A 27,109-nucleotide genomic window follows, 5' to 3' on the forward strand; every position below is an offset into this window, starting at 1 on the left:
TTAGTTTTAATTAGTTTTAAAACATAGTTTAACGCCAACATAGTTTGCCAACGTGAAATAAATGAATACGCTCTCAAATGTGCCGTCCGAGGCAGAGTCTGTTCGGCACGTTCGGCACACGTGATAGCTCGCTGCTCTCTGATTGGTTGAATCGTTTTTTGGACATAGCTCGGTAACTACTTGTCCGATTAATATGAAACCTTGAAAAGGCACATCCTCGGGTCCCCAGCAATATACCTGGCAAGTTTCAAGTATATCGGACCCGTGGTTGTCGAGAAACAGCGGTCACAGACAAACACACAGACATACACACATACACACACACACACACACACACACAGAGATTACTGGAATTATAGATAGATGAGCTTTGATAAACACCTTACCAACCTGAGCGACGAAGAGTCGGTCCCCCCAAGCTTTCAAGCAAAATGGCCGCCACAAACGAGTTTCAATGTAATTTCAATTTTTTAAAGACATTCCTGGCAGCAACATATCCATAATGTCCTCCCCAAAACCAGAGGTTTTCTCAAAAGATCTTTCCGAACATCCACATCATGATACCCATTACATTAATGATGTGCAAGTTAATGAATGTAAGAGCGGTTAATCAAGAATGTAGTGAAATTGTGCCTAAGTTTGAACCCAGGTGTCATGCGGCTTCTGTCCACTGCGCGGCAGTTATAAGAACTCAGACAGACAGCGTTACGATCATTTCTGTGACATTTATTGTGTGTAATGTTGTGCATACTTAGATGGTGCGTATCATTCCTTTGTTCCAAGCTTGCTTGTGCTAGTTTGCGAATCCATTACTGATTCCTATGAATGCTGAATATTGATATGTTGCTTGTTGGTTTTCTTACAGGTATTGCTAGAGATCGATTCAGAATTAAACTCACAATCTGAGACAATGTTGTAACTCTGGTTTTTACAACAAAGAGTGTTGTCAATTTACGACACTGGTGAAATAAAACCACTTAATTATTTACCATATTACTCGGGAAAAATATGTTAACTTGGATATCGATACGATAAAAGTGAATATATATTTAAAAAAAAAACAAACAAAAAAAAAACAGGAATTAAATTCCTGCGTGGGGCTCGTGTGAAAAATTCTGCCTCAACCCGGGACTCGAACCAGGGACCTCCATCACTTACGCGGTGACAGCCCACTGCACCATTGAGCCAACAGAATCTCCTCAGAAATTTTCCACACTTAACACTGAGAGCTTTATAATGGCTGATGTGGATTCGATTCTTGCGGGATTCGAGTGATTCAGTGGTAAAGAATGCTCTCCCAGAGAAGAAGGGAAGTCGAAAGTGGAATGCAAGAGCAGAGGTGGATGAGGTAGAGGAGCGGTTGCAACAGGTTAATCAAGAGTGTTGGCAATTTACAACACTGGTGCAATAAAACCACTTAATTACTTACCATGTTACTCGGAAAAAAATATGATAACTTGGATATCGATACGATAAAATTGAATATATAAACATATGTTGCATCAATGGCTCAATTAACGTTGCGGTGGGAGGTTAAAATACCGCGACATAGCTAGCAGTTTTAATTCCTGCGGAGACGTATCGAATCATGGTGAAATTATGCTCGAACACATGTACAATGAGGTAAACAAGGGTGAAATAAATCCGATTAAAATGAAGGCGCCTCACTCTCAGTCACAGGCAACAAACTGGGTGAGGGACACAACCTGGCGACTTATCTCTGGTGGCAGCGGGGAGCGGAGGATGAGCACGGAGCTGGTGTTGAGGAGACGGGCAGGGTATGGGAAGACAGCAGGATGACAAAAAGGTGATGAGGATACGGGGAGGACAAAGACAGCACCAGGGCCAAAGCAGGTAGGCAGGACGACCTCCTTAAAGCTCTCCTTCAATCCTGCCCAGAACTTCGTCAGTTCTCCTCACACAAACACGAGCTCCTCAGCACACTCACTGATCCTGCTCCTCCAGGCTCCTTCTCCTTAGACTCTCCACAGATACAACGAGCTCCACAGCACACTGTTAATTCACCTCACAAGACCGTGAGCTCTCCAGCACACGTTTCCCACTCAATTCTCCTCACAGAATAAGCTCCCAGATCACCTGAAGGCATCCGGTTCTATCACAGTTTTTTAATCTAAGCTTTCACCCCACCCATATTAATTTTTTTCAATATGCCATATACAACCCACACAACCAATATTCATTTAAAAAGAAAAAAAAAATGGATACAAAGTCGAGGCCCGTGTAATACAACACAAAAGCATAAACAAAAACACGAGAGAGAGACAGAGACAGAGACAGAGACAGAGAGAGAGAGAGAGAGAGAGAGAGAGAGAGAGAGAGAGAGAGAGAGAGAGAGAGAGAGAGAGAGAGAGAGAGAGAGAGAGAGAGAGAGAGAGAGAGAGAGAGAGAGAGAGAGAAGCACAACAACAGTGGAGAACAGGGACATCGGGAGATCTGTGGAAAGGAGAGGGCTTGGATAAACAAGATGGACACCACTAGGACTTTCCGGAAAGAAAACGGAATTTGAAAAAGGTGGATATGGGGTGGATTAACGGGGGTAGAAAAGATCAAGCTTTGGATGGGGGAAGATAAGAGATGGTGGTGAACAGCTGTTTTGAACATCTGGAGGGAGGAGTGGGATTGAAGAGAGTGAGGGAGTTTGTTCTAGAGGCGGAAGAAAAGAGGAATGAAAGAGTGAAGACGAGCGGAGAGTCTTGACTTTGGCAGTTTCACCAGAAGAGGGTTGCTGGCAGATCTTGTGCATCCTGCAGGAATATTTGGGAAGCAGAGCACAGACAGAGCAGGGAGAGCTAGGCCGGACAGGAGATGGTAGAAGACAGAAAGACCACCAACCTGCCTGCGGCTCTCCTGAGGGTAGACACACACTTGTTCAAAAAGGCTTTACTTTGCAAAAAAGATTGGTCAACAATGTCATCATTTCCATTGTATGTAATTATTTTTTTCTACTCCATTGTTATTTGTATTTTATGAAATTTTATTCTATTTTTTTTCATTGATTTTTTTTTAAATGTAATCTTACTCGACTTTTACATTTCTTGTTTTCTTTTTTACTTGATCAACTGATTTTCCCTTGTTCAGTACTTTTGAGATTTCTTTGTATTTGAAAAGTGCTACATAAATAAAATGTATTACTGTTATTATTTTTATTATTTTTTATTATTACAGTAGATATAATATATGCCTCCTCCTATCCTACAAGGGGGACCAGGAGGAGGGGGGAGGGGGGATTTTAATAATCATAAAAAAATACTAACGCAAAGGAGCAAAGACCTTCAGGCAAAACACCAAGACGATTCCCAATCACTCACATTGTCCACATCATGTGCTGTTTCTTTCATTTGTTTACCTGATGTCTCTCAACCTACCCATGTCTATTTTAATAATTATTCCCGTGACCATTTGCTCCACTCTAACCATATCAATGTATTAAACTATGCCATTATTATCAAAACGTCAGTGTTTGTATTTGAATCACCTGTGACATGTGACTGCACCTCATCCGATTGGCTGGCAGGTGATGACGCAATTTCTGCAAGAACTTCCAAGTCATTAAGGATAACCTGCAGACGAAAGAAAAATCAGTTTATGAGGTGCAAAGAAATAGAAAGAGGACAGCCTATAAAAAGAGCGAATGCAAACAAAGGCAATCGTGTTCAATTGCAATGACAGAAGCCGATTGGCTCCAGAATAATACAACAGTGGCTACGCTCCACTGAGTTTTACGAGGGTTATTTCTGGTGGATCAATAATTGTACACCGCTCCTTTCCTATGCCATCTCCAGGCATTGCAAATCGTCATTGCCGGGCACCGAAGGGGGCTCGGCAGTGACGCACGCTGAAAGAGAGTACTCAGTTTTCACTCTGGTTGTTTGTTGTACACCGCTCCTTTCCTATGCCATCTCCAGGCATTGCAAATCGTCATTGCCGGGCACCAAAGGGGACTCGGCACTGACGCACGCTGAAAGAGAGTACTCGGTTTTCACTCTGGTTGTTGTACACCGCTCCTTTCCTATGCCATCTCCAGGCATTGCAAATCGTCATTGCCGGGCACCAAAGGGGGCTCGGCACTGACGCACGCTGAAAGAGAGTACTCAGTTTTCACTCTGGTTGTTGTACACCGCTCCTTTCCTATGCCATCTCCAGGCATTGCAAATCGTCATTGCCGGGCACCAAAGGGGGCTCGGCAGTGACGCACGCTGAAAGAGAGTACTCAGTTTTCACTCTGGTTGTTGTACACCGCTCCTTTCCTATGCCATCTCCAGGCATTGCAAATCGTCATTGCCGGGCACCAAAGGGGGCTCGGCAGTGACGCACGCTGAAAGAGAGTACTCAGTTTTCACTCTGGTTTCTTTCTTGTTTTCTTTCTTGTTTGTTTTCTTTCTTGTTTGTTTGTCCGGACGATATCTCAGCCATCCTTTGAGCTTGGAAGCTGGAATTTCGGCACAATAGTGAGCAGGTCGGTCCTTTGTCAAAAACGGTTTTTTTTTTTTTGATTAATCAATAAATTGAGGAGTTATTTAATTATTAGCGATTAATTAAGTACTTATTTAATTAATCAAATTTCCTTTCTCTTCTGACCATTAACTCAGGCACCTTTTGAGTTAGGAAGCTGATATTTGGACATGCCAATGACCAGGTGATTTGGCTGCAAAGGATATTTTTGATTTATTAATTAATAAATTAATCGATGAATTATTTAATTATTCGATGAATGACCAAAAAAATTTTTTTTTTTAAAGTTACACATTCTGATGAAATAGTGGTAGTTTATGTGTTCTCTGACCAAATTGATTAATAATTTAATTTTTTTATGATTATTATTTATTTATTTTCATTATTAATCATTTATTTATTTTCTTTCTCATTTGGCCAATATCTCAGGCACCTTTTGAGCTGGGAAGCTAATATTTGGACATGAGTGACCAAGTGATGTGGCTATCAAGGATATTTTTGATTTATTGATTAATCATTTCATCTATTAATTATTTATTGATTAATCGATTAATTATTTATTGAGTAATCAATTAATTATTTATTTTTTTATAAATGACTTATTTAATTAAATTTCTAAAAGATACATCTTCGGATGAAGCACTCGTGGTTTATTTATGCGATTAGCCAATTGATTATGAAAATATTTTGTGATAATCTTTTATTGATTTTAATTATACAATTAATCAATCAATTAGTGTACACCTCTCCCTCTCAATGCAGCCCAAATGAGCTGCACTGCGGTATTGCCGGGCGCCGGAGGCGCCCCGGCAATGCCGCGCTGCAGCATATTTAATTATTTTTTTATTTTTATTTAGTTATTTTATTTATTTAGTTTATTTATTTAGTTATTATTTAGTTATTATTTTTATTATTTAGTTATTTTCTATTTTTGTGTAACCGTAACTCAGTTACGATTCAGAAACAAAGGACAAAATCTGTATTGAGATAAGAATGAAATGCCAGCATCACTTCACAAGGTTATGAAAATGCGGGAGGTTTGTAAAGAGAAAGAGTCAAAAAAGAGAAGAAAAAGAAATAACAAGTACACATACATTCAAAGTACACCGCCCCATGCCAAATAATTAAATATGCTGCAGCGCGGCATTGCCGGGGCGCCTCCGGCGCCCGGCAATACCGCAGTGCAGCTCATTAAGGCTGCATTGGGAGGGAGAGGTGTACACTAATTGATTGATTAATTGTATAATTAAAATCAATAAAAGATTATCACAAAATATTTTCATAATCAATTGGCTAATCGCATAGCTAAACCACTAGTGCTTCATCCGAAGATGTATCTTTTAGAAATTTAATTAAATAAGTCATTTATAAAAAATTAAATAATTGATTACTCAATAAATAATTAATCGATTAATCAATAAATAATTAATAGATGAAATGATTAATCAATAAATCAAAAATATCCTTGATAGCCACATCACTTGGTCACTCATGTCCAAATATTAGCTTCCCAGCTCAAAAGGTGCCTGAGATATTGGCCAAATGAGAAAGAAAATAAATAAATGATTAATAATGAAAATAAATAAATAATAATCATAAAAAAATTAAATTATTAATCAATGTGGTCAGAGAACACATAAACTACCACTATTTCATCAGAATCTGTAACTTTAAAAAAAATTTTTTTTTTGTCATTAATCGAATAATTAAATAATTAATCGATTAATTGATTAATTCATAAATCAAAAATATCCTTTGCAGCCAAATCACCTGGTCATTGGCATGTCCAAATATCAGCTTCCTAACTCAAAAGGTGCCTGAGTTAATGGTCAGAAGAGAAAGGAAATTTAATTAATTAAATAAGTACTTTAAAAAACCACCTTTAGAGGCCATTTTTCCCCGCAAAGCGGGGGTTGGCCTTTTTCGGGAACCGTAGTTGTTGTTGGTTTTTTGGTCCCCTTTTTGAAGCAATGTTTTACGGCCGGATGCCCTTCCTGACGCCAAACCTTTTTGCCGCCTTTAACGACAAACAGGGAATTACCAGTGAACTGGTACTCAATTAGCCGACCTCGGAAGGATGACAGGCTGAGTCAACCCCCCTGGCGTTCATTCAGCGATCGACCGGGATTCCAACCCAGGATCCTAGGATCCTAAGCCGGCACCCTAGCCGCTAGCCCAACACCAGGGTTGTCCCTGGTACTTAATTAATTAGCAGGGTAAATAAGTACTTAATTAATCGCTAATAATTAAATAACTCCTCAATTTATTGATTAATCAAAAAAAAAAATACCGTTTTTGACAAAGGACTTGCTCACTATTGTGCCGAAATTTCAGTTTCCTAGCTCAAAGGATGGCTGAGATATCGTCCGGACAAACAAACAAGAAAACAAACAAGAAAGAAAGCAAGAAAACAAACAACCAGAGTGAAAACTGAGTACTCTCTTTCAGCGTGCGTCACTGCCGAGCCCCCTTCGGTGCCCGGCAATGACGTTTTGCAATGCTTGGAGATGGCATAGGAAAGGAGCGGTGTACAAAAAACAGAGAAACAGTCCCCTTCCGAGTCATCCCCTCCTAGTCTCAACCCATCCTCATTAACACCTGTTCGTATAATAGAGATCTAATGATTAAAATTTGAAAAGACAAAATCAACATTAAAACTAGAGCAATGTGACAGTCGCCAATATGCCTCCGCGTAGTCCCTGCCCATGACAATGGGTAGATGCCCTCATTCACTGTCCTAAAAATAAACAAGTTTGGTTTAAATCCCTTCAGCTGTTTTGAAGTATCACATTTTTAACCACATGACAGGTTTCACATTGATCGGTGAAGCGGTTTCAGAGAAGGGATTTTTTTTAAATATCGGCTTTCAAGCCAATATGGCTGTCAAACCACGTGACATATGACATCAAAAATGTATTCTCTGCAAATGTAAGGGTAGGGGATCACGTTTGTGAAGTATCGTGTTACTCGGATAACGTTCGTTTTTCTATCCAAGATGACTGCCAAACCATCTGACCTAAGACGTCATCATTTACAAACTACTTGCAACAATAGTGTTAGGTGGCATTTGTAAAATTAAGCATCGGTAGGGTAAACATTTTCAGAGATATAATTATTTAATATTTTCCTTCAATCCAATATGGCTGCCAAACAATGTGACCTAAAATGTCATATCAATTTAATGTTTCAATACAAATGGGTCAGAGATCATGTGCATGCAATTTCAGATTTTTAGGATAAGGCATTCAATTAAAACATTTATGGCTGTTATACCACTTAACCGATGATGTCATCATTATCATGCTTTTGTCCCCCATTGGGAATTACATGACAATGTGGCAAGTTTCAAATTTTTCCATTCAGCGGTTTCCAAGAAATATTTTTAAAATTATTTATGTTTAATCCAAGTTGGCTGCCATACCACGTGACCTATGATGTCACAATTATCATAAAAACATTCTGCATGGGTGTCACTCGTACCCTGAAAGTTTGGTCTCAATCGGACATATGGTTGCTGAGAAAAACGAGGTTTAGCCCGTACGGACGGACGGACGGACAACCTGAAAACAAAATGCTTCTGGCCACCTTCGGGGGCGGAGGCATAAAAATCAACACAGGAGGGTGGTTGGAGCAAGTACAGAAAACACAAAACGACAGATATAGTCCCTTTATAGTGTGTGAGTGTTTAGGAAAGCAGGGGCATTATTAATCAAATGAGGGCCATGAAGAGATCGACGGAAGAATCGCCGGAAGAATCTTCGAGGTAGACCCGGAAGAATCGCCGGAAGAATCTTCGAGGTATACCCGGAAGAATCGCCGGAAGAATCTTCGAGGTAGACCCGGAAGAATCGCCGGAAGAATCTTCGAGGTAGACCCGGAAGAATCGCCGGAAGAATCTTCGAGGTATACCCGGAAGAATCGCGTTAGAGTAGTCGATTTACACCTCCAGCAAAGCACAAAATCAATGCTACTCGTTACTGTTGAGGCTGCAAAGATAGCCGAGGCCCTCGAGGTATGCACACTCGCTTCTGATCTTTCAATCCACAATCGGTCCATTCCAACAATCCCTTTCTTTCAATACCCCATCGGTCATTCCTACAAACCCACAATTGGTTCATTCTCACTTTAAATCCATCTATTCATCCGACCCTTCATTCTTTCATTATTGACAGTTCCCCAACCTCCATCCAAACTTGTACAGGCGAACAAGTCCCATATTAGTAACAATTAATCATACGAGTAATAATCCTCTGTATCACCCATCTTACCTCCTGCAACTCAACATTCGTCACCCAGGACAACACCTTTTCAAACACGCCAAGTACTGTACAAAGAAGCTGAACACCAAGTTGTTTGTGATACGCACTGTACAAAGGAACACTGGCGTGCAAGGGGGAGGGGCGGGGCATGCCCTCACTGCGTGAAAGAGGGGCGTGACAAAGGGGCTTCGTTGAAAGCATCCTCGGCGACCCAGGGACTGTCCACAAGCTGCATCACGGAAACCACCCCTAGCTGGACGTGCACCAATTAATAGCAAGGAGCAAGGTGAGGGGATGTGCAAGGCGAGGGCGCAGTGATACCACCGAGACCCTGGCGTACCACACGGCACCACCACATACTCCTGTCACCACATTAACACTGGCCATCGCTATCCTCCCCATCCTTAAGTCCAAAAACAACACCTGGAAAAGGGTAGATGAGCTCCCAGAGGGAGTCAACAGCCATCTAGTAAGGAAATGGTGTCTCCTAAAAAAAACATCCATCCGGTTTGGACCGGTTTGAGTGATACCAACGTAAAAAGACTTCAATGTGGTACGTGCTGCTTCCTTGCTTGAAAAAGATAGAGCACGGACAATCCCCATGGTTGGCATCCATGCGGAGGAAATTCCTCCTGAGGAAATGCCCCGCAGAGTACGGTGAGAAAAGTGGCGCCATTATTATGACGTTGCGTGTACCCACAGTATCTCGGGAAGTGACCGGAGTGACAGAACTACCCACAAACTCAGTGGCTGCGTTAAGTGTTTGTTTCATCAGATTACAATATCCAACACACTGTCAACAGCTCTCCCGACATCCCCCTCTCCTCTCATATCCAATGCTCCTCGTCCCTCTTCCTTAATTAACAGCATGGACCTCAAACATCCGGGGCCTTCGCTCAAACCCAATTGATCTCTCCATACAGGTTGCTTCTGACAAACCAGACTTGACCTGCTTAACAGAAACTTTCCTCCTTCAAGATGTCTCTGATTCCTTAATATCTATCCCTGGTTACTCCCTCCTTTGGTATGCTAGACCTGAGCCTCGTCCTGGTGGTGGGGTGGCAATCTTTATCAAAAACTCTCTTCCTCACTCTCCCTGCACTGCCCTCTCTCCACCCCACGCCCAAGAGTACCTCTTGCTATGGCTTCCTCTCCACTCCCACCTTTTGTTTATAGTTGCCATGAAACAACTTGCCTTCACCTCATGGAGGGCAAATCCAACTGAAGGTAATCTCAGTTCCTTTCCCAAAGCTCGGAACAAGTGTGTGTCTACCCTCTGGAGAACCAGGAAACAATATCTCTCTACTCTCAAGACTGAACTCTCAAACCTGTCTCCCTCCTCTAATTCCTGGCGTCGACTGGTCAAATCAGTGTCTGGTGTTTGATCACTTTCCATCCCCTTCCTTACCTCAAACGACTACATAGCTGACACAGGCACCCCGCTCTGGTCACAAAACTCTGCTCTCATGGTATCCATGGAAATTTTCACGCATGGCTCATGGACTTCCTCTCCTGTCATAGTCAACATGTGGCTCTGAATTGAATTATCTCATCTCCCCTTCCTGTCCAGGCTGGAGATCCTCAAGGAAGTGTTCTGCACCCTGTGCTTTTTCTAGTCTTCATCAATGATCTCTCCAACTCTCTGGAAAATCCTCTCTATCTATTTGCTGATGACTCCACTCTCTGCCGCTCCATTCCTCATCCGTCAGATCGGCAGTCTGCAGCCTCCTCACTCTCTGCAGACCTGGACAAAATCACAGACTGGGCAAACAAGTGGAACATGTCTTTCAATCCTGATAAATCTCACACTCTAACTATGTCTCTCCGAAAAGACCGACTGGACAACCCTCCCATCTACTTACGCAACAATCCTCTCAAAGAAGTTCTGTCACTCAAGCTCTTGAGGCTCACTATCTGCCATGATCTTTCCTGGGAAAACCACATTTCCAAGCTGGCTTCACGCTGTAGAAACCAAGGCTTTCAGAATCATTGGTATCTCCCGTGATGAAGCCCATTCTGAGGGCCTATGACTCGCACGCTACAGACAGGTTGATGGTCTTTCTGTCTTCTACTGACTCCTCTCCGGCCTAGCTCCCCCAGCTGCTCTGTCTGTGCTCTGTCCCCCAAATATTCCTACAGGACGCACAAGATCTGTCAGCAATCCCTTCTGGTGAAACTGACAAAATCAAGACTCTCTGCTCACCTTCACTCTTTCATTCCTCTTTTCTCCCGCCTCTGGAACAAACTCCCTCACACTCTTCAATCCCACTCCTCCCTCCAGGTCTTTAAAACAGCTGTTCACCACCATCTCTTATCTTCCCCCATCCAAAACCTTGATCTTTTCTGTCCCCGTTAATTCACCTCAGATTCACTTTTTTTGAAATACCAACTTCTGTCCTGGAAGTCGAAGCAGTGTCCATGAGTTTTATACTTCTCCCATACCCCCCCCCCCTCGCCCCTTTCAATGCCTCCTCCCCCCAAACGCTCTCCCTCCCACAGATCTACTGATGTCCCTGTTCTCTACTGTTGTACTTGTGTGCTTCCCTCTCTCTCCCCATCTCGTCTCCCGCTTCCTTTACTATGTTTTTTTTTTTAATGTGTCCGTTTTTTTTGTGTGTGTGTGTGATAAATGTTAGCTCTTACACGAGCCTCGATCTTGTATACAAAAAAAAAAAGAAAAAAAAAAAAGGAAAAAGGTCCTTGCTTACCTCATCAGATTCATCCGACAGCACTTCCAGCAGCACGGGAAACAACTTCTCTGTTTGCTGGAGCATCTGAAAGTATAAAATGCAGAAACGGCTTCCTTTGCATGCTGTACGACGTTTCCAATGGAACAGCCACCTCTCAGTGAATCAGTGCAACGTCACATGTGATGACAAGTTTGTTGATCGATTCGTACACCAAAACTCTCCTGGTTGGGCCAAGTGCAAAATAGTTTTATGGGTCAGCATGTTCAAGAACCACAGGTAACCAAACACAATAGCTTTCCCTTCGTAGTCAACGACTGGCATTCATGAGCGATGTGTGAACACCTGGAGGGGGAAGGGGACAGGGGCGGGGTTTTGGGGGAGCATGGATTTATTTAATGTGCAAGAGCTGCTGCCCAGACAGCATCCACACACTCAGAGAGTGAACGGTGTAATCTGGTGTCAAGGAAGTTCTGTCACTTCCAAGTGACAGAACTCACCTTGCTCCTCGTCACTTCCAAGTGACAAGTGTCACATCCAAGACCCGAACGCTTGTTACCCCCAGTTTAGTCAATAATTTAAAAAGTGCTCAGGGTGCAAATGTGTGCTGGCACGAAAAAGGAAAAGAAAAGTAATACAAGATGACCCATGGAAGTGAACAGAAGTAGCAGACAACCACTACTCTACCGAAAGGTACTCCCTTGGTTTACGAGATGCATGTTGAAAGTCAAAGCGAACGCAGCATCTCAGGTAATGATACACAATGACTAACAGCTCAGCAATTGGACATTGAATAGGTCGAACCTTGCGAGGCGTTTTCAAATAGAGGTTGTAGATCCATCTGAGCACGGCGATGCGCGTGTCTATTGAAGAGTGGCCCAAATGTTGCGCCAGCACCTCCACAATTCCAAAAAGATCAAGCTCCATGGTACTGTGACAAACGTCAGTGTCAACAATAAGGAATAAATAAACTAGAACGACACTCTTCGACGTCACTCGATATGCTTCCACCCACATATTATATCATTGGAATTAATACTTGTACCACGTTTGATTTAAATCCATTCAGCTGTGCTCAAGTTATCATATTTTTACCTGGCATGACCTATGACCTTTTGACCTCTTGACTCCAAATTTTAATGAGTTCATGTTTACAACATTATACATACTGGTACCAAGTTTAATTTAAATCCCTTCAGCTGTTCACAAATTATCACATTTTTACCTCACATGACCTATGACCATTGGCTTTTGACCTCGGGACCCCAAAATATAATCAGTTAATCTTTACGTCATTATACATACCTGTACCAAATTTGAATTAGATCACTTCAGTCGTTCTCAGGTCATAGACCTATTACGGAATTTGACCTTTGATGTTTGCCCCAAAATATTAAAATTTTGACCCCAAAATTTTATCAGTTAATCTTTACATTACTCTACATAATTGTACCAAATTTGGTCACAATCCCATCACTGGTTCACAAGTTATCGCAGTAACAGGATTTTTACCTAACATGACCTCTGACCTTTGACCTCGTGCCCCCAACATCTAATCAGTTCATCTTTACCTCATTATACATGTCTGTGCCAAGTTTGACTAAGATCCCTTCAGCCGTTCTCAAGTTATCGCGGTAATGAAAACCTATCACGGATAGACGGACGGACGGACGGACAACCTGAAAACATAATGCCTCCGGCGACCTTGCCAATGGAGGCATAAAAACATCGCTCACCATCATTAGAAACACCAATCAACTCAAAAACAAAACACAAAAGTTTAACTTGCTCAAAAATAAATAAATAAATAAAACCTTGTTCACCATTTTTAATCAAGACTTGCGATTCCATTAGACAAACAAAACTCACCTTGCCCACCATTTTCACTCTTTATGCATCAATGGTGTGAGATGATATTTGTACAATTTCGCATCGACAGGGTAAGCGCTTTCAGAGAATTTTTTTTGAAATATTTTCCTAAAATCCAATATGGCTGCCAAACCATGTGACTAAAAAAAAAAAACCACCTTTAGAGGCCATTTCTCCCTGCAAAGCGGGGGTTGGCCTTTTTCGGGGACCGTGGTTGTTGTTGTTTTTCGGTCCCCTTTTTGAAGCAATGTTTTACGGCCAGATGCCCTTCCTGACGCCAACCCTTTTTGCCGCCTTTAACGACAAACAGGGAATTACCAGTGAACTGGTACTCAATTAGCCGACCTCGGAAGGATGACAGGCTGAGTCAACCCCCCTGGCGTTAATTCAGCAATCGACCGGGATTCGAACCCAGGATCCTAGGATCCTAAAGCCGGCACCCTAGCCACTAGCCCAACACCAGGGATTCCAACACCAGGGCCCAACACCAACACCCAACACCAGGGATATATATATATATATTCATTCAACATTATATCCCCAAGGATAGTCAAGCATATGGTTCCACTTTTGCATCAATCTGTTCAGTGTTTTCAGAGAAGAACAATAATTTAATTTATGCAGTTTTTTCTCATTAATTCCAATATGGCTGCCAGACCATGTGACCTATGACAATCGTTTTCAAACTTTATTCTCCAACATTCCAGGCATTTAACAGTTTCACGGGCACAAAACTGGCACAGAAGAAATTTTTCCTGATTTTTTTTTTTTTTTTTTTTTTTACATTTCAGCATCACTAACAACAAACAACACAAAAAAGTCCCGGTCCGGGAAATTTAGGGAAAGTTGTAAAAATGTGTTTTCCCTTTTTCCTCTCATTTGAGGCCATTTTGGCCATTGTTGAATGCATATTGTGGCGGTGCAAAGAGGTGCAAGGTATTGTAAAGATGCAAAGTTTTTCGGTTTTTCCAAGATTGCGCCGGTACCACGTGACCTACGACGTCATAATTATCATTACAAAATTCTCCAGGAGGATAGCTCCTATGGTGAAAATTTTGTGTCAATCGGACAAAAGGTTGCAGAGAAAATGAATTTTAAAGAGAATAAATGCGCAAAATCCCGGCAGAAGAGTAATATAAGAAGAATCTGAACAAAAACAATAGGTATCCATCCTGGAAGGATTGGACCCCTAATAACAAAAAATAGTAGCAATTATGATAATAAAACCCCAGCAAAAACAATAAGCTTCCCACCATCCTGACTTGCAGGCCTAATCAAGAAATTATAATTTAAACAGAACACACAGCTCGTCTTGGTGGGCGCATGGCGTGTTCTCTTCAAATCACAACCTGTGGGGTGTTAGGATCTCACCTCTCACCAGGTGTTTCATCAATCCCAGCAATGGCGTTGTCGTTTGCTTTTTCTGTCGTCTCTGTGACCGAGGCTGTTGATGCAGGATGAGGATTTATCAGGCAGGCTGTTCAAGTTTAGATTACACGTATAACATATCCATGTATTTGCATACACAAACAAACTTACACAGGCAGAGACTACAACAGTAACTCAACAAGAAAGAGCAATCAGAGATTGCAAACACTCACCAGGATGCATTTTCAGTGTTTTTAAAGGCTTTTGTGTTAAAACAAATATGGCGGCCAAACCACGTGACCGATAACATCATCATTAATTATTTTCTCCACCAATTTATCCCGAGATTATGCTGAAGAAATTTAATCTTGATCGGATGAAGTTTTGTACTTGTCGAATTATGACGTCATAATGGAGGCACCTATGACATCATCATTAACATATTTTATTCCCCATGGAGAGTTCTTTACAATGAGGCATGTCTCAATTTTTTCTATTTAGCGCTTTCGGAGATATAAAGGTGCAAAGCGTTTCGTTTTTTCCAAGATGGCGGCCGAACCACGTGACCGATGACGTCATAATCATAAAAGATTCTACAGGTGGAGTTGCACCTATGGTGAAAATTTCCTGTCAATCGAACCAACGGTTGCAGAGAAAATCATATTTATTCTGTGCGGACAAAAAAACAGATGAAAAATCGGTCAAAGACCGAGGATTTTCCGGAATGTACTTTTTATTTTTAATCGGTCATTTTCGATCAAAATGGCGGGAAATCTATATCTATACATGTATACTCTTGAAATCTATACATGTATACTCTTGCCGGCGGTGTATAACTAGCAGCATAGCTATTTGGGCGGTGTATAAGCTAACAGATCGCTGTCTCCATCGATCTTGCCAAGGCCGTAACACCTATCGGCTCAAAATCCTTTTAACTGTTGACTTGGTAGTTTTTACAATGAAGGAAACACGTATCGGGAGTACATACGACATAGCGATTGTGAATGTGACAGCTCTGAGGCGTCTTTCGCTTTGCATCGCAGTGACGGTGAGCACCAACATGGCGGCTGTAAGATTAAAATCTAACGATTTTCACGTTTTGGGAGACCTTGAGCTTGACCTTGGGCCTAGAGAGTTAAAAATTGGGCACAGTCTATTCCAGGGCAAGGCAAATATGTGTGTAAAGTATGGCGATGCTACATGCAACGATGTAGACGTAGTACTGCGCACAAACAGACAGACAGACAGACAGACAAACCAACCAACCAACATACTTGCCGGAATCTATTCCGGCAAGTAACAAACAAACAAACGGACTCAAATGCAATACCCTCTCCTCAGGCGAGGGTAATAACACGAGGAATTATTAACGGTGTACGCAAGATGGGGGTTTCTAAAGGGTTAAAACTTGAGATCTAGTGGATATTCGACACGACTTCCCTCCTTCTGGATACAACTAAGTTGACATTCAAAGTTAGACCGTCATGTATGCAAGATGGAGGACAACCGTAACGTCTGTATTCTAAGCTAATTCCAAGTTCTGCATCGTTATTTTGACACGGGGCTGGGTATCCGGATCAAATCGTTAACGGCCAGGGAGAAGCATACCTGGATCAGGTAGCAGTTTAAGGGAGCCGTCTGTGTCATCTTCAGGCAGGATGAGCTTCATAAGGTTCTGATTACAGGCTGATGCAGTGTCACGGATGTCTGACGCCAGTGCTCAGGATGAGGTGAACATTGACATGGTGATAAAACAAGAGAACAGAAAATCGCACGCACATCAAAACTTTACAATCAAAGTCTCTTACCACACTGGCAACATTACTACTGAACTCCCGCCAAATGAAACACCACTTCTTCTATAAGGTGTCGCATGATTAACGGTGCATCTGCTGTCAGGTGCTCACGGTGACGGCATCAAGCTGATGGAGTTCTTGTTTAGTCTCGAGAGATGTTTTGGCCAAAGTCTTTCACAAATCGGCTGGCCAGGCACAGCAGTTTGACATACGAAGTGGCAGGAATTTGGAATTTGTTCAGACAGCTGGCGATAACTCACCTCTTCATGAATGACAATGTGAGATCTTCAACATCCACCAATGACCAATGCAGGCAAATGGTTCCTCCACCTCAACATCTATGAGAGCGATGGCACAGACATTGATGGCTCGCCCTGCAAGACGGCCAAAAAGCGAGTGCGGCAAACCACCAGGCTATCCTGCTGGCTCAGGAAATCTCCAAAAAGTGATCAATTTATATCTGAGTCTGGAACATGTGTTGTACTTGTCACATCATGCAGATGGAGATTCAAAAACATGAACCGAATACTGTATGTTGAAAATTCGTTCCATACTCTGCTCGGATAATGTTCATCCTGATGAAGCGGCACTTAGCGGAAGGACAGATGGTCATGCGAATCAAAGTGTTGAAAACCTCCAATATAACCCCCTGTAAATGTCATGTTAACGACTTGAGAGATCTTAAAATCAAATGACTTACAATTTGTGACAAATAGGACCATATAATATAAATCTATGAACTACTCAATGGAGACAGCCACATGACGCAATGGAGACAAGTGTTTTTTAAGGAGAAATAATTCAATGCAGAATCCTTGCATCTCGAGCCAGTGGGTAACAAACATGAACTCAAGTCGGACTTAATTCCAAGTGCTGGATACCAGTCCTTAGAGCCAGTGGGTGCCTCGAGATGCCACCATTGAAGGGACAAGCAACGGTGGATCCTCAAAAATGCAACACCAATTTAACTACAATGGCACTCGGTAGAGCGCATACCTCCGCCAGGCTGAACAGCTCATGTTTTGCATCCTACTGATAGGTCGGATCTGGATTCGGACCTGAACCAAAATCTAATCACATTATTCTTGCCACCTAAACAACTTATCTACCTGATTTATTTGGAATCCGTCCAGAATATTTTTGAGATCGCATGCTCTATATCGTTTTTGACCTCATCTCTCAATGGCGAAGAATCTTTAAAACAAAAATTTAAATCCTAGTATCCAGATCCGGATCTTCACCAAAATCGAATCAATTCGGCCTTGTCACACATCCAAACTGTCCACCAAGTTTCGTCCGAATCCGTCCACAACATTGTGAGATATCGTGTTCATACACAAACAGACAGAGCCAAACAGGGCTGAAGAATGACCCCTGTCCACCCTAAGTGGCGTGGGCAACAAACATAGGTCTTTGCCACACAATGTTCTTGCATTTTTTGCAGCATCTGCAGACAAATCAATCGACATACGAGTTGGCATATTGCACAGGTTGGATACTTTTGCGTTTGGTATCATCACAGCCAAGGCAGGGAAGAGCGGCAGCGAGGATGCCAGCAGCGAATGGCAGGAGACACCGCCCAGCGAGTTCCACAAACTCACGTACCCAGGTCATGGCGGTGAGCTGGGTTACCTCATCTAGATGGAATAAAGAGCGTGTGGCACGGTCACTTATCGAGAGCAATTCGAAGCATAAACAAACATTTGCAGCTCAATGCATGAAGCGAAAACAAAGGTAAAGGTTCTCCGACATCATGTATAAAGGTGCTCATTCAAAAGCTTCTTGAAACGAGATACTCAGAATAGTCCACAAAATCCAGTTCGATTTCTTACCATCTTACTATAATTCACCAAATGTCTGTCCCCGTCTGTCTGTCCGTCTGCTCCCAGGTACCGCAAAAACGGCTGAACCGATCGCAACGAAATTTTGGGTGGGTAATCCTGGGACCCCTGGAGTAAAATAGCCTTTATTGTTTTTCCATTTTTTTCCCCCAATTTTCCTATTTTCCAATTTTTCCAAACACGATGGAATAATATTTACCGATATGAACAGTGATGTGGCTTTTATTGAAATTCTACAAATACTGTTTAGATTTTGATGATTTGCGTGTGATATGATTTAACGGATGTTTATATAAATCGTTTAAAATAAAAAAAACCCCTTCAATTTCTAATATTTTGCCTTTTCATTTGGGCCTCCCATTTGAAGCCCCGCCCGTAGGGCGGGTATGTTGCCAGTACAATCAATCCACCATATAAAACACTGTCAGTTTGCGTGTTTGTACAGATGTCTGTCCCCCTTCATAACGGTAGATTTTAAAGTCCACTCTTTTAACACGAATGTGTGTTCACTACAGTCTATTTTTCAGGATAAAACAAACTCTAAAAACATTTTCCATAAAAGAGTAATTATGCCTCTTCTATTGGGATTGTAGACGGTGGCTTGAAAATCGGGCCTCGTGGTCGGTGTACAGAAGCATTAAAAAACAAAAAACAATGCAAGGCACAGGGAGGTGAAATTCACTGCACGTGATGTGCAAAGCGCACAGAGCAAAATGAGTGTTCATTTACGTCCGTAGGATGTCGAATAAATAAAGAAGATAAAAGCACACCTGACACACTCATGAGGCTGCACCGTCGAATAAACTGTTCCAACCTGTCATATATGACGGGCTTTTTACTTGTTACATACAACGAGTCAGGAATTAAATATTTCATTCATAAATCCTAGAAACTTCAGGATTGAAAAGCTTTTCGTGGACCATTGAGAGTATCTCATCTACAGCGCATCTTAAACAGCCCATATATAGTACAAATCAATTCTTAATGTTTAAAAAACAATTTAGGTCGAACAATGGAAAAATGGTTTTCATGAAGACATGAATAGGTCTGCATCGGTGGTAAAATTCAAAAGGACAAATTTTAGTGAGGGAGTTAAAGTGGCGTTTCAGGTGTGAGCTCATCTTTAATATGTCAGTGCTTTGAGGAAGAATAATAATAATAAGAAGAAGCTAGGGTTAGGGTTGGGGTTGGGATCTATGTCATTGTTAGGGTTCAATAACGTTTTGGCTGCTGCTCAAAGTTATTGGACCATAACCTTCAAAAAGACCCCAACACTAACCCTAGCTCGAGTTTCAGTCTAAAAATAGTTAATTTGTTTTGCAAATATATTCATTAGAGAATCCAAGAATAATGAAGGACAGCTCATTTGAAATCCCTTCTGCATTCCACCAACTTCCCTCTGTTCCTCCTCCCCCTCCTCAACATTAGCCGAAGAATGGCACAGATTCTCACCTGAAGCCTGACAGTGCAGTAACAGTATGTTTATCATGTTACTAAACTTCACACCCTTGGTCTCTGCCTTGATTTCTTTCAGGAACTCCCCAAGCACAGTCTCACACCTGAGAACAAACACACAGCTAATCCACAAACCTCAGAAAAGGAAATAGCATTTGCTGTCCCAAAACATTTGTAACATTTACTGAGCACATTAATAAATATAAAATAAAAAGGTCAAACGGCAGCCTTGATTTAACTTGTTTGGATATAATAAACGACTTCAGGGTTAAACAAGCTCGCCGATAATTGCATTCGGGAATTTAAGGCCGGATTCTAATGGTCACACAACATTCGCACAGCAAACTTTGTAAAACGGGTGGAATTGTTGGACGTGTGGCCTAACGAGAATAATATAGGAGGTTGAAGTGCGTGTGTGTGTGTGTGACTGTGTGCGTGTGTGTGTGTGTGACTGTGTGTGTGTGTGTGTGTGTGTGTGTGACATGGAAATGGATACCCATGAACAATGAAGATCAGACATAAGAGACATTCCATACACGTTCACATTTTGAATTTCCAACCAAGTTTTCTATATGACAAAATTTATCATTAACCAGTTTTTTATTGTCTTATGTTAAGCAGAAAGATCTTGGCATCGGCCGAGATACGATGACAGGAGGCAGGAGTAGTTTGCAGAGAGCTGCGTGAAGGACAGTCGTGCGACGACTTTGGCTGGTCAGATCTTAAATACAATATGTTGTATGTGGTCTTAAAGTCCAATAAAGCAACAACTTTTAAGGAGGAATAAGATGGCGGCAGCACATACAGGTTTCAAACATTTTAAGTCAGAGCATTCCATCATACAGTGCTTGACGAATGCACAGTTGAAGATCTATCAAACCAACTCGACCCCGAGTGCAAAGATGCATTAAAAACGAATTGTGGAAATAAAACTCCCCCTTCGGTAATAAACATAAAACAAGAAGACCTCGTGCAGAGAACGATACTTGCAAAATCCACCACTCCCCTTCCCCCAAAAAATTGCCATGGATATATCAAATTGTCCATTTCATCAAGCTTAAAATTGACGATCTTAATAAAAGCTCGGCTCAATCGTATGAAAATTGCTGATTTTTCAGATGAAAATTGATGATTTTAGAAGTTTAACCTCGAGTTGACCTTTGACCTCAAAAATAGTTGAGTTCCCAATTCAGTGATTCACTATGTAATTGCTGTTTAATTGTAAAGTTGATAGGATGAAAATTGATGATTTTTCAGATGAAAATTGATGATTTTAGAAGTTTCACCGTGAGTTGACCTTTGACCTTTTGACCTTAAAATAGTTGGTTTCACAATTCAGTGATGCACGATGTGATTGCTGTTCAATTTTCAAATCAATCGGATAAAAATGACAATTTTAGAAATTTGACCTCAAGATGACCTTTAACCTCAAAATCAATAGGCTTCTTGCCGATGACCAACTCTACCATCTGGTGAAGTTTCGTGAAAATCGGATTGAAATTGTGACCTATAGACAATCGGCAGACATACAAAAACACAGACAAACAGACAGAACAACGCACAAGACCAACCAATATACTAGCCGGTCAATACGTAACCTTAAAATGGGGATATACATTTGAGAATGTAATGTGTGTAGTTGTAGATGACATATGTTATATCTATGGGTAAGAGTCATGTTTTGCCTGTTTAAGATCTGTCAACATTGAGCATATGACGTCAGTAGTGCAGTTCCAAGATGGCAGCTACCCTAGAAGCGTGCAACAGGGAGGAGCAACGTTCTGTCATCCGTTTCTTGGGAAGTGAGGGTGTGAATACCAGCGAAATCCATTGCAGAATGAAGATGCAATATGGTGACGCATGTTTATCGCTGCAGCAGGTGTACGACTGGGACAGGAAATTTAAAAGTGGGATGTCCAGTGTGGCAGATGCTGCTCGCTCGGCCGGCTTCACACAGCCGACATACCAGAAATGGTTGCAGGAGTTTTGCGCGTGCTAAGGGAAAACCGTCACATTACGCTGGATGAAGTGGTCCCCGAATTGAACATTAGCCATGGTTCAGCACACCATATCATTCACAACGTGCTGGGGTTCCGCAAAGTGTCTGCAAGGTGGGTGCCAAGACAACTCACACTCAAACTGAGAGAACGGCGAGTGGACGCATGTGAAGAACTTCTGCGACGTTACGAAACAGAAGGCGACGCTTTCTTACAGCGCCTAGTGACTTGGGATGAAATCTGGGTCCACTACTTTCAGCCAGAAACGAAGAGGGCAAGCAAAGAGTGGTGCCATTCAACTTCACCAAAACCCAAAATATTCCGCACATAGCATCCGCTGGAAATGTGATGCTGACGCTCTTCTAGGATAGCACAGGCCCACTTGTAGAGCATTACATGCCCAGAGGGACCACAGTCGCCAGTACATCATCCTTAAAAATCATCTGAACCGAGCAATCAGATCAAAACGTCATGCACTACTCACATTAACCAGTTTTTTTTTTTGCTGCAGCATGACAATGCTCGGCCCTACACTGCCCGCGCTACAGCTGCAACAATCGAGGACCTGCATTTTGAGTGTCTTCCGTATCCACCCTACTCGCCAGACTTCGCCCCTTCAGATTACCACATTTTTGGGCCACTTAAATAGGCGCTTGGTGGAACCACTTTCCGATTCGACGTAGAGGTCCAAGAGGCAGTGCACGAATGGCTACACAAGCAGCCAAAATAGATTTTTTTTCCTCGAGGAATCCAGGCCGTATTAAAGTGTTGGAAAAAATGTATTGAACGCAATGGAGATGATGTTGAAAAATAACAGTTGTTACACACGTACATGCAAAAAGCAAGTTGTGAAAAATATTTTAAGGTTACATATTGACTGCCCATCGTACTTGAAAAATCTTCTATAGTAATAAACCAATAAACAGTTACATTCTAATATGGATGGCATGTTTCAGCATTTGAAAGGTTTCCTACGTCTGCAAGAATTAGATCGAAAAAAAACCAAACTCGTTCAGAACCACAATGTTTTCATGACATGCTCATCTATATATATAAAACACAGTTTGTGTGTGTGTGTGTGTGTGTGTGTGTGTGTGTGTGTGTGTGTGTGTGCATGTGTGTGTGTGTAATGTTACCGATGGACTCCTAAACAGAGAGGCTCACGTACTTGATATTTAGCACAGACATGGCCATTGAGCCTGGGAAGAACATGGCTGACCTAAAAATTTATTTCATAATATGTTTTTACCATATTTTTACCTCAGCACGGAATATTATGACCAGAATCTGACCGGTAGCAGAGCAGCGCGCTGATTCGCTCAGAGCGATCACGTGATGTTCGTTGCCGCCATTAACTCAGTTACGTGTTCGCACGTATTTCAGAGCGAAAAACGATTGCGTTTTTGCCGAGTACTTCTGCATGATTAGCATTTAGCATGATTTAGCATGTTTCACATAGATTTGTTTTCAGCGAGCAGAAGTACCCGGCATTGTACGAATAATATATCGATAGTGCCGTGTAGGGCGGAGTGATGCCACTGTGGGAGGGACCGAGCAAGGTCGCTGTGGGTGGGGCTGGGCGAGGTCGCTGTGGGCGGGGCCGAGCGAGGCAGCTATGGGCGGGGCCGAGAGAGGTCGCTGTGGGCGGGGCCGAGCGAGGTCTGCGTTAGTGCATTGCCGTTGCCTGGTATAAAAAGATGGTGCTTGATGCTCTCTGCGTCAAGATACGGACTTGATGTCCGTATCTTTACAACAGACATTCCAATGATGAATGAATGAATGAATGATCGTTTTTCCCCGCTAGAGCTGGGGTTTGCCTATTGATGATGATGATGATGATGATGATGATAAATGTAATACCACTCAAGGAAGGCCCACAACTCAAGAGAGTGGAAAAAAACAATAAAATGAACAAAAATACGGGGAAGGAGAAGCAACCACTCAGAAGAATGACAGAAAATCATTTCCCTTAAATTTACCGTGTTCACCAACTAGCACGACCAGATACAGGACACCAAAATAATTTCCCTTACACATATCGTGTCCACCAACCAGCAAGAACCATACCACTTACCTCTGGATCAAACTGTATTGCAAATATTCAAACGGTTTTTACATGCTGCCGTCTCCTAGCAACCAATGAAATTTTTCAAAAAGATTGTAGCTTCACTTTTCACGGAGTATGAGCGTTCTATATATTTTCAATTCAGTGCGCCCGACTCGCTCACGTACTTGATTTGTGGCATAGACATGGCCATAGGGCCTTCACGGTGTAATTTGTGCGAGGCTTTTGTCCGAGTCAGCTTGAGTCGAGAGGGCGAATGTACGGGTTGGGAATGTACGGGTCTCCATTCCCCCACCCGGCAACGCCGGTACTGGAGGGCGTCACAGGATCGGTGAGTCTCCAAAATCCGCTTCGTGCTGTTGCGAAGATGCAGGACGATGTCGCGATTGTTGTGCTGCTCTCCGACCATGAGAACTGCAACGTCATTGTTGACTGGCCCTCCCCTTCCCTCCCCCTCCCCTACCCCCTCCCACCACTCTCCTCTCTCCTCTCCCATCCCTCCCCCTCCCCCCCTCTCCTCCCCTCTTCTCCCTCACGTTTATACACGGAATGCCGGGTACTTCCCCCCCCCTCTTCTCCCCTCCCCCCCTCCGCCCTCTCCTCCCCTCCCCCCCGTTCCCCTCCCCTCCTCTTCCCCCTCCCCTCCTCTTCCCCCTCCCCTCCCCCGCCCGGCAATGCCGGGTACTTCTGCTAGTGAGGTCATAACAAGAGGTGCAGCAATTAGTTCCATAGATGCCAGATTTGTGAGGATTGGCAGGGCCGGTCTTTACAAAACACGCCACATTGCCCCTGAAGAACACACTCGGCTGTGGGAAGCTATTTACAGGAACCCTTTACCTACGTGACTCACATTCGCCGGATGTCTCGGCTCAGATCTCCGAGGATGGTAAAGAGACCATCGAGAATCTCGGGCAGGTACACCACAAGCTCGATGTTTGGTACGGCTTCCAGGGCAGAGATCTGTAAACGCACAGATTATTGGCATAACTAAAATGGAGAAAAACAGCAGCGATGACATCGTCTACCACGAGCAAGTAATACGTGCAAGAAACAACACTGACACCGGCCGGCCAAAGCATTGTGCGCAAAACCAAGATGGTGGCCAACGGTCACATGTGTTGTCGAACAAGTGCATCCTCAAGTTGCTTGTGAGAACATCAAACCAAATGGAAATTTGTAGGAGATTTTCAGTACAATTTGGTACCAAAATTTCTTTCATGCATTTGTGTATAAACGGAGCAGCGAGTTCCAAAAATGGCCAAGAAACATTGAGCGTTCGAACATGCATACAAACTGAAATCACTTAAACAAACATTGGACGCATTGAGCACAATTTGTGATGATCACCAGATCGCTACAAATGAAACTACAGTGGAATAGGTCGGAAAAGTAGAAACAATGGTTCATTCTTTCTCAAAATTCAACAGGGTCAGTTGAAGGTGGGCACCGAAGGACCTCATGTTCGACCAAAAGTTAACTCGTGCAGTCACAGCAACATAACTCCAGGAAAAAGAGCATAAGAAGGAAATGATTCATGAAGATTATGGGGTCATGGGACAAGACCTTCATAGTGGCCAATAATGAGTCGAGACATTCTCATCTACTTATTGAGGCAGAGAATCTGCAGATTATGCAAGAGATCACCACCTTCAAATACCTGCTTGGTAAATGGCCCGTTGAATGTTCTTTTGTGTTGAGGCATTCTTCACATGATGGAAGGTGGGCTGAATCAACCTCGCCTCGCTTGCTGATAATGAAGCAGGTTGATTTCGCATACACTTGCTGTCATAGAACGTATGTGACAAACAAATTCCTGCCAGGGTATAAGTTTGATGGACAGAATTGTTTTGTGGCATTCCTACATCAGGAGGTGCAACTTGACAGGATTCATTGGTCTTCAAGAGTTAAGGATTTCAAGTTTTCCTTTTCCCACAAATGTGCCAAGTCTACATCCAGTTAAAAAATAAATACATAAAAATTCCAAACAAACTTGCAACATTAAAGGTTTTCCACCCGATATGGTACCAACATCTTGTGGCAGTCATGGACTACGATGAGCGAGTTCACTTCTGTGCACACTTCTTCAGCTTTTTTACTGTATCATTTATAAACAATACGCAGATATCTTCAAACAATGCTCATACGAGTATCTACAAGCAAAATGGACAACTGAAAATGTGAAATTCCCCGTCGGCAGATGCAGATCTGCATCTTACGGTTCCGATTACGGTTCAAAAACAATAAAAGAGCAAGAAAGAGCAATCAGAGATTGCAAACCCTTGCCGGGATGTATTTTCAGTGTTTTCTAAGGCTTTTGTGTAAAAACAAATATGGCGGCCGAACCACGTGACCGATGACATTTTTTTTTTTCTCCACTAATTTATTCCTAGATTATGCTCAAGAAATTTCATCTTGATCGGATGAAGTTTTGTACTTGTCAAATTATGACGTCATAATAGACGCACCTATGACATCATCATTAACAGATGTTATTCCACATGGAGAGTTCTTTACAATGAGCCATGTCTCAATTTTTTCTATGCATCACTTTCAGAGATATAGAGGTGCAAATGTTTTCGGTTTTTTCTAAGATGGCGGCTGAACCACGTGACCGATGACATTTTTTTCTCCACCAATTTATGCCTACATGATGCTCAATAAATTTCATCTTGATAGGATGAAGTTTTGTACTTGTAGAATTATGACGTCATAATGGAGGCACCTATGACATCATCATTAACATTTTATTCCCCATGGAGAGTTCTTTCCAATGAGCCATTTCTCAATTTTGTATATTCAGTGCTTTCGGAGATATAGAGGTGCAAAGTTTTTCGGTTTTTCCAAGAAGGCGGCCGAACCACGTGACCTATGATTTAATGATTATCATCAAAATATTATACAGGTGCAGTTGCACCTATGGTGAAAATTTCCTGTCAATCGGATCAACGGTTGCAGAGAAAATCATATTTATTCTGTGCGGACAAACAAACAGACAGACAAACAAACAAACGGACTCAAATGCAATACCCTCTCCTCAGGCGAGGGTAACTAGAGCAATGCAAATGTGTCACCAATATGCCTCTGTGTAGTCCCTGCCCGTGACAATGAGTAGATGCCATCGTTCACCGTCCTAAAAATAAACAAGTTTGGTTTAAATCCCTTCAGCTGTTTTGAAGTGTCACATTTTTACCAGACATGACAGGTTTCACATTGATCGGTGAAGCGGTTTCCGAGAAGGGATTTAAAAAAATATCGGCTTTCAAGCTAATATGGCTGCCAAACCACGTGACATATGACAT

General features: G+C 42.3%; 1 protein-coding gene across 5 annotated transcripts in view; it reads right to left on the reverse strand.

Annotated features, from left to right (window-relative positions):
* The window catches only part of VAC14 (VAC14 component of PIKFYVE complex), an 82,280-nt gene that overhangs the window by 16,911 nt on the left and 38,260 nt on the right, over nt 1–27,109 (reverse strand). For all 5 annotated transcript variants that reach the window (XR_013624805.1, XM_068126148.2, XM_068126146.2 and 2 more), the window contains exons 6-13: nt 24,661–24,770; nt 19,746–19,852; nt 17,952–18,089; nt 16,265–16,363; nt 14,660–14,732; nt 12,224–12,350; nt 11,441–11,506; nt 3,497–3,581 (exon numbers count right to left, since the gene is read on the reverse strand). Coding sequence is in view for 4 of the 5 variants with exons in the window: in XM_068126148.2 (XP_067982249.2) it covers nt 3,497–3,581; nt 11,441–11,506; nt 12,224–12,350; nt 14,660–14,732; nt 16,265–16,363; nt 17,952–18,089; nt 19,746–19,852; nt 24,661–24,770 (805 nt within the window). In the remaining variant the exon portion in view is untranslated. The remainder of the gene's footprint in view (nt 1–3,496; nt 3,582–11,440; nt 11,507–12,223; nt 12,351–14,659; nt 14,733–16,264; nt 16,364–17,951; nt 18,090–19,745; nt 19,853–24,660; nt 24,771–27,109) is intronic.

This window comes from Myxine glutinosa, chromosome 10 (genome assembly GCF_964187855.1).
Source record: "Myxine glutinosa chromosome 10, kmMyxGlut1.1, whole genome shotgun sequence".
In the NCBI taxonomy this organism is placed as follows: Eukaryota; Metazoa; Chordata; class Myxini; order Myxiniformes; family Myxinidae; genus Myxine; species Myxine glutinosa.